This window comes from Eulemur rufifrons, chromosome 7, assembly GCF_041146395.1.
Source record: "Eulemur rufifrons isolate Redbay chromosome 7, OSU_ERuf_1, whole genome shotgun sequence".
Taxonomy (NCBI): Eukaryota; Metazoa; Chordata; class Mammalia; order Primates; family Lemuridae; genus Eulemur; species Eulemur rufifrons.
Genome location: NC_090989.1, coordinates 177428022 through 177443266, shown reverse-complemented (window position 1 = coordinate 177443266; position 15245 = coordinate 177428022). Strand labels below are relative to the sequence as shown.

Below are 15245 nucleotides of genomic sequence, written 5' to 3'. Positions count from 1 at the left end.
GGCTTCCTTTCCCTGGTGGCCCTGCTCTGGCCTAAGCGGTGACACCAGGTGTGAGGGTCTGGAACCGCCCCCTCCAGCAAGTCAGGGCTGTTAGCGAGTCTGAGTCAAGTCGTCACGCCTCATCTTCTTGCCTGAGAAATGGGACCAGCTGCCTCTGCTGGCCGCCAGCCCAGGTGGGATTTTATGAGGACTGGTTTGCTCACGTCTCAGGTGTGTCTCAGCTCCCAGAGAAAGGGAGCATTATTCTTCAGGCCCCTTGACACTTCTTAACAGGGGACGTGGGAGTCCTCAGAGACAGTTAAACCTTTGTAAAATGAAGCGGGTGGTGGAGGCTCTTGCAAGCAACTGTGAGAATTTTAAATATCAGCCATTTTAGTTGAGAAAAAGGTCCTGTGCATTTTGTTCAGACAGTGGAGGAAAAAAACATTTTTTAAAAACTATCAGGTTTACTCAGCGGGACAGAGGCTAAAGGGGAAGGCAAGAAGCAAAAGCAGCAAGGACCAAAATTCTTAAATGCTGTCTGTGCCCACCTTCCAAGTGTCATTTTGCAGCTTCCTGCTTTCTCGACACGCCATGCAGGGCATAGCCACGGAGGTCTAGGCAGATATGGAACGTCAGAGACAGCTCTGGAGTAACCAGTGATAGTCAGCCCAGCAATATGATCTCTGAAATATCTGCAGCGTCTGTATAGCTGAGGCGATGGCATGAGGCTGGCTGCTTCTCTTCCTTCCAGTGAGCTGGGCAGCTCTTTGCCAAATAACTTTCTGCTTTTGGAATTGAAAATGCATTTTGGGAATGATTATCTGCTTACTCACCTGTAGGGCAGCCTCTCTCCTTACAACCTCTGGCTACTTTGCATACTCACGAATATATCTTGGAATTTAAATTCTTATATTTTATTCATATGTGGAGTATTTTTCCTGTAACTTTGTAAAGCGCTAAATATTATATGGTCATTATTCAAACCATGTCCTTTCCATAAAATCTGTTTATATGCCGTCATTAGCTGCAGCATTAAATACATTTTATCTCATCAGAAATTTTATGATATATTTAAAAATGAATTTCTACTTAGCCGAAACACATTAGGGATTATCCTAAGAGACCTCGCTAAAAATGCAGTCCTGTTTATTTGTAACTGCCGGAAAATGGCTTGCAAAATTGTTAGTGTCTTTTATTATTCCCTACCACTGGAGCACTTGCTTGTTAATTAGAGAAATTTCAACTGTCATAGTTGGCAATTATAGCTTCTGTATCATTGTCTGTTATGAATAGTCAATGAGAGCTGATTAATATGCATGAGCAGCAGTATATATAGCGTGTGCATTGGACCACAATCCAGCTGCCAGAGTCACTCGGAGGAGGGAGTGGTGTGCGTGCGTGTGTGTGTGTGTGTGTGTGTGTGTGCATGCATGCTGCGAGGGGAGGAAGGGAAGCGTGGAAGCGGGGAGAGAGTTGTTTTCCAGCCTTAGAGAGCAGCGCCAATGTGAAGTGTTGCAGCCGCCTGACTCACCTGAGGCTCTCCGAGGATACGTTCAATGCCTGCGCTCTGAGGGAGCTGCTTTCCTCGGGCGCTGGCGAGTACTGAAGCCTTCCTTTGAGGTTTCTCTAAACATGGGATGCAGTCTGTGCAGCCTGCAGAAGCAAGAGGAGCAGTACAAATTACTCTATGAAGTTTGTCAGGTAACACGTTGCATTTTCATTTGTAGAAGTGCACAGGCACTCACCTGGCAGGGTGTAACTTCTAAGAAAGGAATTGGGGGGTTTTGTGCATGTTTTGTGTTCTGAATGAGGCAGCCTTTCTGACTTTTCTGTACATTTTCTGTTAAATCTCTTAACAAAACTTCCTTTCAGTGGCACTTCGGTGCCTATATTTGAAAATATAAATAGATGTTGACGGTCCTAAAATGTGTTTCCAGCAGTCACGTCACAAGGCTCCTTTACAACTGACCTCTCTCCGGAGTGTCGAACTGGAAGGGTCAAAGTGTGGTCACGCACTCTTTGAACAAGTTGAGAAGACGTGGATGATGATTAATGTTTGCAAGGTTTTGTCTGTTTACAAACAGTTATAAGGCGCTCTATTCAGTGGAGCACAAGCTCTCTGCTGACTTGGTTCTTTCAGCAACTTCTTGTAATGGGACAGATGGTTCCAATTTTTGCTTCGCACTTGCCATTTCTATACCTCTGTCTGTTTAAATTTTAAGAACTTGAAAAGCAAGTGACTGGATCTTGGGTGCTGTCATCCACGGCACATAACTTCTTGTTGTTAGAAGTGTCATAGAAGACATTTCTAACAACATGAAATTTCACTTGAGATGAAATGGGATATTTACGATACAACGCAGGTAACTTATCTTACATCTTTGCGGAGTGTTTTCTTTTTCAATATTCAAGTCCTATCCTCAAGTAGGAGGTCTTGATACTGCTATTGGCAACCTACCTTGGCAGTTAAGAATTTTCCCCTTAAATCTTAATTCTCCTTCAAACTTGTCTTCGGTAATCAAAAAATCATAATTCTGCTAATGTTATTTTTAGATAAGCACATTAGAAAAAGGTTTTTATAGCATGTGAGCAACAAAAGGTGCATGTTTCTTGATTATAACAATAAATGGCATATTAATATATTTTTTAAAGAGCCAGACTTGACTTTAAAAAGAATTTGATTAGCCGTCAGTTGGATGCCATTTTTGCATGGGCCACCAGAGGGCGCTTACCATTAAAGAGACACAGTGAGACACAGCTAGGAGTGAGTTGGCTGCCTCCTCTGTGGACAAAACCTAATGATACAATGACCCTGGGTGAATAAAAGGTGTGTCTGTCTGCCTGCTTGCCTTCCTCAGTGAGACATACAGAGGGTCCAAACAAGCCTTTTGAGGCTTGGGGTCCCCAGTATGTGCAAAGGGCACATATCTTAACAAAAAACAAGCATCTTAAATAAGTCTTGGAAATAAATACACTTCTGACCTTGCAACTTCACACTCAGGACTCTGATTCGTGTCCCTTTCTAAGCAGTCTAGGGGGGTGTTGGAGCTCTTAGGCAAAAGTGCTGCCACCACTGGTGATCTGTTGTAATCTGCATTTTGCCAAGTTATCCCGTGCAGTGAGCTGGGGGTGTTCTCAGTAAGCCAAGTGAGCAGAAGTGAAACAAACAGACAACAGACACCATTACCCGGACAAGGTGGTTGTGTTACAGAATTTCACCGCTGCATATGAAATAGCCACGCATAGTAAGTTAAAAGGTAGTTTTAAAAACTCGCTTTTTAAAAATATTGCTTTTTACCATCAATGCACAAAAACTATTAGCACTTATCGTTGTAGATATATCACTTACCACTGGCACCCTCCAAAAGGCAATTCTGCCACATCTCTGGCAAATCTTATTCATCTGTATTGTTTGTGACCCCCACTATACACACACACACACACACACACACACACACATACACAACGCCCCCCAAAGAGGGAACCTGGGTTCTGTTTGTTTGTTTTTTACTAGGTGGATTTATGTGGAAATACTTCTGGGCAAAGCATCGTGCAGTAAATTGCTGATAAATGACTTCCATCTGGAATACACTTTGTCAGCAATTTAGAAAGCCATGCAGATTTATTTTCAAGAAACTCAAACTACTTTTCAGACCCATTACCCTTGTGCCAACTAAGTAAAATCCCCCTTTCTCCTATTCTTTGGGAGTCCTGAACCGTGGCATAAAGGAATTCACAAAACACTTGCAGGAATTAATAATTGCATTCTCACTCTTATTATGCAAAGCCTTATTAGAGCAGAGAAATTAAGGTTTCCATAAATTACAGTTCCAGAAGGTCCGGTGCGTCTGGCTTCAGTAAGCCCTCGTAACAGCAGCACAAAGAGGATCAAATATTCCAGGGCTCAGACTTTATCCTTTCCTCATCCAGAGATAATTCAAAGAGATGCTCTTCATTAGGGCTGTTGGCAAGCTGCCTACGGTTTCTTTTGGGGGCTGCTGTGAGCTTAATGATGCAGCACAATGGCTTTGCCTCTTGTTGCACACATACCTATTGTACCTTTAATCACATTAGAAAAACAACAACAACAATACATGAAGTTGTCTGGTCATTAAAGGCCATTGCAAAGAGTGCATACATATCTGTGATTGGTGCCATGCATTAAAGGATGCACCAAGTATTTGGGGACACTCAAGCATGTCTAAGGAGAAGAAGCCTCCTGCCTACCCTGGAGATTGTAAGATCAGTTGAGTACAGCAGTTCTTTGTGCTTTTATGATAACTGAGGTGTTGGCAGGGACAGGCATCAAGACAGGGCCTATGCCTATCAAAAATTTGAAATTTAAGTTAGCAGTTGCTTCATGCTCCAGAAAACTTTAGCCTATCCTGAGTAACTTTGAATGCTCAGAAGTACTATTAAGGTAAAAGGGCAGGGAAGTAAAAAAGGAAGATGCTTTAAGATTATCAAGAGTGCAGTCCTCTACTTGGCTAAATTAATCAGCACAGGAGAGCTCATGTTCTGGGGGGAGATGGGATAGGGAGTCTCACAGCTCTTGGGCTGTGGCAGAATCTACCTAAATGCGGTGACTGGGTTGTGGGGGTGGGAGGATTGTAGGGATGGGAAGGTTTGTGGCTCTGTTCGTTTGGTACTGGTGACGCCATCACAGGCCAAGCACCAGCTGTCTACCCAGCTGTCCTGTCAGGACAAGAGGAAGGCCAGTGCGTGGATGCTTTGAGAGGGATCTTTAGATGGAGGCCTGGGGGAGGTGAAAGGGGTGGGGGGTACACTAGGAAGCATCATTAATTCTCTCCACCTCTTCTAACATCAACCAGAGACTCTTTGTGGAATAATGACCTTTGCTAATTTGATTAGGCAACTAGGAAATAAGTCTGGTTGGGACTTCAAACTAGAAATTATAACTAACACATTTCCCTAAAATCTACATGCAAATTTTCAAGACGACAAGGCAAACTCATGTATAAAATTGCAGTAATATTCATGGCAACAACCACATTATTTGCTGTGTACTTACTATGTGCCGGCACTATGCTAAGTGCCTACCGTGCACTTTCCCGTCAAATCTGCACAGTGGCATGAAAAGATAGGTGGTATTGTTATGTCCATTTTAAAGATGGGAAACTGACACATAAAGGAATGAAAAGTGTGACTGGGAGTCACGTCTGCACGGTGATGCCAAAGTCTGTGAATTCTCTTCTTGTGTAAATAATTTTCAGCAATGTCAATGAATAGATAACCAACTTTATAGGGAACACTTGAGTGTTTTAAAATCACTCTTGCGTTTCTGAGGCTAACTTAGTCAAGACTCTGCATCCTCAAACAGGCCCACGTGATGCTTGACACCATGGGGGAAGGGTTTTTATGAAGCCTCTGGTGTCTCATGTCAGGGGACAGGTGGGCACAGAGAAATGAGCTCAGGAGAAGCACCAACTTCCCATTAGCTTCCACAGCCTGAAGAAAAGATGATGTGGGAAAGCTCATGTCCTTTTGCCTCTCAATTGTAGCAAGAAATATAAGAATAATTAGTGCATTTTATGCCACTTGGAATTGTTAGTTTTGAAAAGTATTATAAAAACTTGACCCAATAATTTCACCCAATAATTACCAGAAAACTATATATACGGATTTGTGACCCTTTATACATCAGTCTATTAGCCAGTATGCTAGAAAACCACAGATTTCCAGCATAAATACTAATCAGAATCAACAAGTTTATGGACAAGTCTGGAAATTTGACTCTACACAATCCTATTTTCATATCTAATTAGCTACATGCAATACTCAATTAGATGAATTTACTCCTGTAGTGCAAAGCAACTGTGAGTCTGTTGAGAATCAGCTGGGTCATGGTTTGATTAAGTGTGGACAGAGTTAATGACGTTAATTGGATGAACATAAACTTGACCTCTACACAGCAGTGTTGAACCTGGCAAAGTTTTCCTGCAAATAAAAGTGTGTGTGTTTAAACAACCTATCAATTCTAAAAGCTTTTTTTTAGAAGCGGCTTCTCATTCTGAATTCATTTAGGCAAAGCAGATATGGAAAAAGAAAGCCATCTCCTCCTGCCTTGACAAACTGCGGCCCTTTGTTGAGTATGGGGCCTGCCTATGGTTGAGAAAGTCACTTCTTTTAATATGTGGGCATTTATCTGTCACTAGCTGTTGTTTTCTCATCAGCTAACAATGGATCATAAACCACTTTTATGTTGATTAAGAAATGAAATGGAATTGCCTAGGGTAGGACCAGGACTCACCTCTCCTCTTTTTATTGTCTCCAGCTTTGGGAAACCATAAAGGAATTTTCTTGCTTTTCCCTTAGAACTGAAGCCTGTTACCCACCATCCTAGCTTGGGTGCCCTTCTGAGTGGTCTCAGGATGCCCTTCCCACCACCTGCACTGAGCGCTCCCATGATGCCCTGCAGCACTGCTGTATCCCTGCACTGAGCACTCCCATGATGCCCTGCAGCACTACTATATCCCTGCACTGAGTGCTCCCATGATGCCCTGCACTTCCCTTCACCTTATTTCCAGGTTATATGTTATTTAATAATTCAGCCTGCCCTGTCATGCTGTGAACTCCATGGAGATCTAGTCACCACTTTTACCCTCAGCACATGGTTGGTTTGAACGTGTTGGATTTTGTAGCATCTGTGGTGGGTGGGAAGCAAGGATACTAGTTAGGAATCTGGAAAGAGAACTAGGTGTTGAAGAAAACGACCATGGTTTGGACCAAGGAGGTGAGGATGGAGAACAAAGGAGGTACAAGACGTTCATTTTATAGTCATTCAGCCAGCCAACCTCAGTGTGCCTAGAACTGAGGTGCTCACCCCCTTGCTCACTGGCTCCCCCATCCCCTTAGAATAAAACCAGTTGCTTAACTGCGGCCTACAGAGCCCCTGTGTCATCTGGCCTCTTCTTACCTCTCCCATAAACCTCATGCCCCTCATCTGCCCTGGTCCTACGGGGCTCCTTTCAATACCCAGAACCCACCTTGTTCCCTCCCTCTCAAGACTTTGGAACTGGCTGTTCCCTTCCACCTGCAATGTAGCATCCTTGAGGCCTCATTTAAATGTCCCTCTCCCTGGAGACTGTACCTGACCTAAGAAAATCTCCCCACCCTCACCTGTGTTAAGCTCTCTGGGCACTATTTATTTCCTTCCTGGCACTTACCACAACTTGTGCACTTGTTAACTTGGCTCATCATCTATTCCCAACCCTTACCCCACAGGAAAATGTCAGCCCCATGAAGGTAGGGACTTTGCATTGTTCTCTGTGACACCCCAGGTCTGGCACATAAGCAGTAACCATTCAGGACATGTTTACCAAATTAACTTCCGAAGGAGACATGTATCAAGTGGGTCTCACTTTGGTCGAGAAAGGTTTTTAGCAATGACAAATGAGTCCGTGTCCCAGGCTTCTATAGATGCAGCTGCATATCGCCATGAGGCAGGTGGTATGGGGTCACAGGGGAGAGGACAGCCCCTCTCTCTGTGTTCCTGTCACCCACCTGCCATGGCACGCAGAAGGAAGCATATGGAATGGTGAAAAAAATGCAGCTTTAATAAATGAGTTTTCTTGTGTTCATTAATAATGCAGGGAGAGGTCATGGTTAAATCGGGCGGTGGGGAGGAGAGTGCACAAAAGAATACCGTCAGCAGCTCTGGGTAAAGGCACACCAGAGGCGAGCTAACCCTCTGCATTCTCTCTCCAGTGTGGGATTAAGCAGAGAACATAGCCTTCACTCTCCAAAGCCCACAGCGCCAGTTTCTAGCGGCATCGCCTTCATTTATGTGGCAGGTGTCATGGTGTTGATGAAATGTAGTTGAGCTATGCTGCTGACCAGCAAGTGCTGCCCTGAGAAATGCCAGGAATGAATTTGTCCCACTTTGAATGACCTGCTTGCCTACTTGTTCACCAAGGACAAGTGCGTTGTGTGTTCACTGGTGAACTTTGGAAGGGTCCCTTTTTCGTCTACTGATCGATCGCCTGCTTAGCAGAATAATTTTTTTCAAGCACGTTAGGTTACATTCATCAGCTTGTGGTAGAGAATTAGCTGAAATAGTGCATGAGTGAAAGAAAATTATTGGCACCAGTGTTCCATTGTGTTGCACACTGGTTTTGATTTGAGTTGCAGAAAAGCAGGACAGCTTTTCTGACTGTTGAAAAGTCTCTAGAAGTTACTTCTAAGTCATTAGTTCTCAGAGTATGGTCCTAGTCCAGCAGCATCACCATCACCCAGAATGTGTTAGAAATGCAGATTCCCAGGCCCTGCCCAAGAGCTACTGACCCAGAACTTCGGGGATAGGACTCAGTGATCTGTGTCACAAGCCCTCCCGGTGAGCTTGGCTGACGTTCACATTTGAGAGCCTCTGTTCTAAGTTAAACCAAAAATACTAGAAGAGGGAGAAGTCTTAGGTGACCCAAACTTTTCTGACAGATTTTCTTAAGTCTTTGTTGAATGAGTGGGCGGCAAAGAAGTCAAATCCCAGACACTTATACACAGATTGAAAAATCTAACCATCTGTTGATTAATACCAAGAAAAAAGTTATTTTATTTTGCTTGAGAACTTTTTTCCAATACATTGTTCTATGATATTTAGTTTATAAGTGGAAAATTGAAGGCTATTAAAGTTTTATCTGTACAATAGATACACACACACATATTTCTCATCATATTCCTTCCGCAAACCACCCCAGGCTCCAGGAGTATCCTGTATCCTCCTAAACCACGCACCCTCCTACTCCTACAAATACTCCCTCCCCAATAGTAAATAGGGAATCTAATTAATTTCCAATAATGCGAACGATGATAAGCAGAATTCTTCTGCCAGAAGGGAATGTGTTTTTAGGAAGGACTTTATTACCCAAAGGAATCCTAATTTGCAGGGGAAATAAGTTTGAGCAGGGACCTCTTTCTCCTGAGAGCTGTATAGCTGTCACCATGATGACAGGTCATGATTTACAGACTCCACTTCTGGGGGCTTTCAAGTTACAGCCTAATTATATCTGACAGTTAAGCAACATTACTGGCCAATCTTTAATGACTCTCTCAATATACATTTATAGGAGTAGATTTGTGCTCAACGATGAACATTTTTAGAAGTCTTAGTAGAGATTCCAGACTTCTCCCTAAGTGAGTCTCTCTGTGTAACACCTACCAGTGGATGAGTATCTACCTTACCTCATTGTCCACCCTAACACTCACTGGGAATGAAGGGCATTCTTCTTCTTTCTTTTTGCTTTTTTTTTTTTTTTTTTTTTTGCCTATTTAATATTCAGCTTTTCAAAGTGGCAAATTAGTAAAGAATGGAGTCTCATTTTTAACTTGCATTCTAATATCAGTCTCAAGGTACAAAGATTCCCGTAGGGTAGTGCTTCTCAGACTTGAACTTGCGTCAGAATCACCTGGAGGGCTGGTGCAAACACTGAATGCTGTGCTTTGCCCCTTAGACTTTAGATGCTGCTGGCCTGGGGACCACCCTTTGAGAACCACTGCTCTAGGAGATACATAGGTAATTAGACACAGACCGATGGATGGAGGAGTGAAAGGATGGGATGGAGGGAGGGCATTTAGGGCATACACCTCTTTAGCTTTGCCAATGTCAAATTGTTTTCCATCCTTGCAGTAGAGAAGTTCTTGTTGCTTCATATTCCTGCCAACACTTGGCACTGTCTGACTTCTTAATTTTTCAATATAGTGAATATGAAGATTTATTCATGTGAACTCCGTGGTTTAAATTTGCTTTACCCTGATTAATGAAGTTGAGTATTTTGTTTTCATATGTACAAAAGTTTTTTTGTATGTGAAGTTCCTGCTCAAGCTTTTGCCCATTTCTCCGTTTTGTAGGATTTTTTAAAGCATAGCCTAGATACCAATCCATCAAATATAAGTGTTACAAACATCTTCTTCCAGTTTGTGGCTTATCTTTGTGTTCTTTTTATGATGTTATCCAATGAACCAAATCCTTTAACTTAATATAGTCAAATACATTTCTCTTTTTTTATGGTTTGTGCTTTTGAATCTTTATGTTAGGAAAGATATTTTTTCCTCCTTCATAGAAGTATTTACCTATATTTTCTTCTAAAACTTTTATATAAATTTGTCTTTCACAGTTACTTTTTTATATATGGGTAACATTGGAGTCCAACCTCACTTTTTATCAATATTGATTGTTCCAGTACCACTTATAGAAAAGCCCATCTCCTCCCGTCAAGAGGAAACGCCAGTTTCCCTATGTGATTGAGGTTGTTTCTGGCATTTCTATCCTGTTGCACTGGTTAGTGTATTCTCCCTGCACCAATTATCACACTTTGAATGGCTATTATATCACACTCTAGTTATGCAGTAATATATTTATGCAAGTCCCTCTCCAGTGCCACCTTGTTTTCTAGACGGTTCTTGGTGTTCTCTGCATGGACATGTGATGATGATCAGCTTGCCAAGGTGACATATTGGTAGTGGTTTTTTTCCAAAGTGGGTGGTGGGTTTACAGGTATTCATGGTAGCATTCTTTGTAATTACATATGTATATCACAGAAATTTTTAAACATATTCAATATTTAATAAAATAAAAATATTAAAAGGAGACCCAAGAAGAAATGTATTAAATGCCTCCCCTGCCCCAAATTCTGAAGGAAAGTAAATCAGAAATAGTAATGGTGGAAGAAAGGGCTTGGCTGGCTACGAAGATCTTCACAAAGTACAAAATTTTCTTAATACAAAGCATTCTTCATCTGTCAAAAGATTTTCTTGAACTAGAATATCTGTTATAAAAGAAGACACATCTATAAGACTGTAGTTAGAACTAGTGTTTTTAGAAACACATTTCCTAAGGTTGCATGTTTCTCTCTAAAGTAATCTTAAACCTGAAGCAAAAAGTTTGTCCCTTTTTGTGAACAAACAACACGTGAACCAAATAATGCAGACACTTACTATTCACAGCACTAAACCAATGAAAACAGAGTTAATTTGTCAGACATCTGGGAGAATAACAGTTTTCTCCCAGCGCGTTAAGCAGTTTACCATAACACAGACACATTCCTGTTTTGCCATACGTGACAATTAATTATTCCCCTCCCCCACCCCAAAGTGTCAGTGGTTGTGGCACATAACATTAGAAGTGACATGCATTTTAATAAAAGAAAACTCTAAAGAATATGAACCAATTTTCCTTTATCAAGCAGCTGTTTTCTATTTTGGGAGTCTCTAAACATAGAAATTACTATCCTTCATAACAATATTTCAGTTGGCACCAGGAAATAAAAAGCAGCAGATATTTCCGCTCAGAATCACAATGGTATTTTACATCTGAGATTACCTTCCTTTTTATCTAGTTACAAAATGACTGGCATGAATAACTTGTAACACTTACACTGTACGTTTTATATACTAGCTACTATATGTGGCACTGAACTGCAAACATAGACGTGTGCCTACTTGCAATAATTCCTTAATAAAAGATACATCTATTTCCCTTGACTTGGTGTTTTCTCCTTTTTATTTCTCTCTCTGGCAACATTCTAAATCTAAGATTTGTAGTACTGAGTGGCAACTTTCCAGTATTTAAAGTTGGAGTTGTTTAGCATGTCTGTCTAATCTCTCCATCCCCAGTTAAATTAACTTGAACGTTTTGTTGAAGTTCCTCCATGGATTGGAGCTGAAAAGTGGGTGTTCCCCAGAGAGTAAAGAGAGGGAAGCAACCACCAAGGAGAGATTAATGAAAAGAGTCAGTGGATTCGTTTTCTCAATTGGCCATGAAGTTTCAGAACCAACTCTGCTCCGTGGTTAAGACATAGCCAGGGGAAGGAGGAAACAGTTCCAGCATGGTATTGTTTATCCCTGAATTTATAGTGACAGCCCAAGATTAATATTTCCAAAGATTTGGTTATCCTCATGCTAACAATGATAAACAGCTTCTGGGTGGTGTTTGCCCTGCACGTGTTATATACAGAATCTCGTGTAATTCCTAAACAACCCCTTAAAGTATAGGCACTGTTTTTCCATTTTACAGATGAGACAACTGAGGGTTATAGAAGTTGACTAACTTGCCTGGGGTCACACAGCTGGTAAGTGGCAGAGACAAGATCATAACACAGGACTGTCTGACTCAGTGACAGACTGGACCTTGGGCAGGTTCCCTCCCTCATTCCTTCAACACACTTCAGTGGGTGCCACCCTCCAGCATTCCTGGCATCATGAAATAGGACGGACGGAAAAGACCTTGCCCTTAGGGTGCTTACATTCTAGAGAGATGGGGTCAGAAATTCAATGTGCCATTTATATAATTATATCATCGAGCACATAGTTATAACGAATGCTCCAAAGGAACATGGTGCTACCACAAAAGCACTGTAGAAAGACCTGAACAGGAAACTGCTCAGTTTTCTCCTCTGCAACACGGAGGTTATTTTGTAGCTTCAGAGGTTAAATGAGGTATCAGCGTGATGCCTTGCTCAAGAGGAAGTTCATCTTATTGTCTTAAGTTATCCCATTTGCAAGTTATCCCAATCTATAATCACCTGGTTTTCCTAAGAGCAGCGTCTACTGAGCGCCTACTGTGTTCCCTGGGCCATGTGCAGAGGGAGAGGCTGAATATAACCCATTTGCTCACAGTGCTCATGGCCTGGTTCTTTTCACGGCTCTGCCCATTGAGTGGCTGTGAAAAAGGTTTCTCGGAACCTTAGATTCTTCCTCTAAAGCACAGGAATACAGGCTCTTTCTCCTAGCGTGTTGGGAACTTTAATGTGTGTGTCAGTGTATCCAGGACCTGTATGGCATGGTGTTAGTTCTGATTGCTCGTATCTGTGGGTTCTGCACCCATAGATTGAATCCACCAAAGATAAAAACATTTGGGAAAAAAATTCCACAAAGTTTCAAAAAGCAGAACTTGAATTTGCCACATGCCAAGTACTACGTTGAATTCATGTGAATGAAATGCTGTGTAGACATTGTATTAGGTATTATAAGTAATCCGGAGGTGGTTTAAAGAGTATGGGAGAATGTGCATAGGTTGTATGCAAATACTACACCATATTATATCAGGGACATGAGCATTTGCAGACTTTGGTATCTGAGGGGGGAATTGGAACCAATGCCCCATGGATACCAGGGGACGACTCTGTTGTTAAATGAGCCAAAGCTCTGGGAGTCTAGAAGGGGTGGAGCAGCTAGGCTTCCAAAATTGGGTCATCATTGAGGGTCGAAGGTCTCTAAGAGGATGGTAGAATGATGGGGATAGATCCAAGAAGACCACCTTATGTGGACATCCCTGGGTATCATTGGTGCTAAGTCATTTTCTTTACAGGAACAGTGGGGAACAGGCCTTTCAGGAGAAGTATGTAAGGTCAAAGCTTCTTAAAAATAATAAGCAGAGGTAGAAATAGGCAGTGTGTTTGGAGAAAAGGCTCACATTCAGTCATTTGTCCAAAAAGTTATTTACCGAACACCTCCAGTTGGGCCAGGTAGGGATCGCCACTGGTCATAGGGCAGTGGTCACGAAGTAACAGTCCCCACAGTGCTTGTCACCCAGAGGTGGAGAGAGACATCCACCCAGTTTTATCACACAAAATGCACTGGTGGCCAGCACTGTGGGTGGCCGGGGCCAAGCGCTAGGGTTACAAAACAGAGGCTGAGACCCAGTGTGTTGGCCCGGCTGGGCTTCCCGAGCAGTTGGTGTCAGCCAGGCAGAAGCTCCAGGGCAGGAGGAGTCACGGATTTCTAGGGAAAGTGCTTCATTTATGATACTTTAATGTGCATGTGTCTCACATGCTGTCTCCCATCCAGACAGGGCTGGGTTGCCAGGGGGCTATCCCAAGCTTGACACACACTCCTCAAGCTAAAGCCTATGAAAACACTTACGACAGTATAAAAGCGCTGCGTGGATGGGGGTGTATGACTCTACAACGTCTATTTAGAGGGAGAAATATTTTGGAAAGGCATTAAACATGTTAATCGCATCCCCCTCCAAACTAAAAAGCTAATGAAGGGAATATATGTTTTCCCATTATAAATTTTTAAAAAAATAGAGTCACATAAACAAAAGGTAGCCTATGTTAGAACCGGAGAGAGTTGGTATGCAGAGCCTAGGATAGCAATTAGGACGAGTCTGTGGCCAGAAATTTCCTCTGGACACACTTAGCGGATGGTACCGCTGCAACAAAACACGTTTTTCAATGAGCTCATCCGTGAGGCACGATGAAATGAGGTCAAAGGAAAGCTTAGAGAGCTTCGTGCTCTTGGTTTTAAACTCAACTAAGAAAAGATTTAAAGGAAAAATCCCTGACCCAAACAAAAGCAGGGGGAAAACTTACTGTTGCCTAAAGCAATTGAAGAAAAACAGCATCCTCCCGTGGCTGCTCTCCGCCGTTCTGTGCGAGGGAGATCCATATTTTTGCCGCCAGCAAGCTCGTTTCTGTTTCTAAGACCCGCACACCATTTTGCTGAGACAAAGCTGTGAGTGTGCTTCCACCCAGCCAGGCACACTTGCTAACCATGCCGAAGCATCCGAACTATAAATGTCACCCGTCATCTCCTCCCCTCTGATAACTTTACTCTTTAAAAAATTTATTACATTCTTTTTCCAGCCTTACATCTGACATAATCAAAATCACGTATCCGTACTCCCCCCGCCTCTCTGAAAAACCCCTGCATTTCCTCACGTTCTAATTGCATTATCAAGTGTTTTGTTTGGTTCGTTAATTCCTTCCCAGATGATTTGCTCCTGGTAGGTTTCTAGCAAATTCTACCCATGTCTAATAAATCATCTTAGAAAGTGTTGCAGGTTTTTCTCTGTTGTAGGGATTGAGTCCACATGCTAAAATACTGTGCCCCTGCAAACAGTTTTATTCTTCTTCCTAAAAGCAACCCTTTTTGCTTCATTATGCAAACTCTCTAACAACTCAACAACAGAGGAGGGATTTCAGAACCATGCTTTGGCCAGGCCGACCCTCCAGAGTAATGCCAGCGCTTGCTGTGCTGTAATATACCCAGGGTTATTTTGTCATCTAAATAAACTGTGTCTAGGTGACCACAGGCAAGGTGTCCATCTTTTCTGTGTCCCCTGCTAGACCTGGGAGATGGTCTGAATGACCCACTGCCCTGATGCCACCACGTAAGCAAAACTGCGAACAAGAAAATGAAGTATCCATAGGGTGGGAAAAGATTTGAGGGCCTAGTTCCTGCTTCCAGGATGTGACAGGATGGTTGGGGCAGGAGATTGTCTAAAAAGGCTGTAACGCATCATACGG

General features: G+C 42.5%; 1 protein-coding gene across 3 annotated transcripts in view; it reads left to right on the top strand.

Annotated features, from left to right (window-relative positions):
- PDZRN3 (PDZ domain containing ring finger 3) overlaps window positions 1-15245 on the top strand; it is a 226477-nt gene that overhangs the window by 175946 nt on the left and 35286 nt on the right. Inside the window, exon 1 of one of the 3 annotated variants that reach the window (XM_069473822.1) lies at window positions 1341-1683. The exons of the other annotated variants lie outside the window; for them this stretch is intronic. Within the exon in view, the coding sequence (XP_069329923.1) occupies window positions 1615-1683 (69 nt within the window). The 5' untranslated portion in view covers window positions 1341-1614. Of the gene's footprint in view, window positions 1-1340; window positions 1684-15245 lie in introns of those variants that run through there. 3 annotated transcript variants of the gene reach the window in all.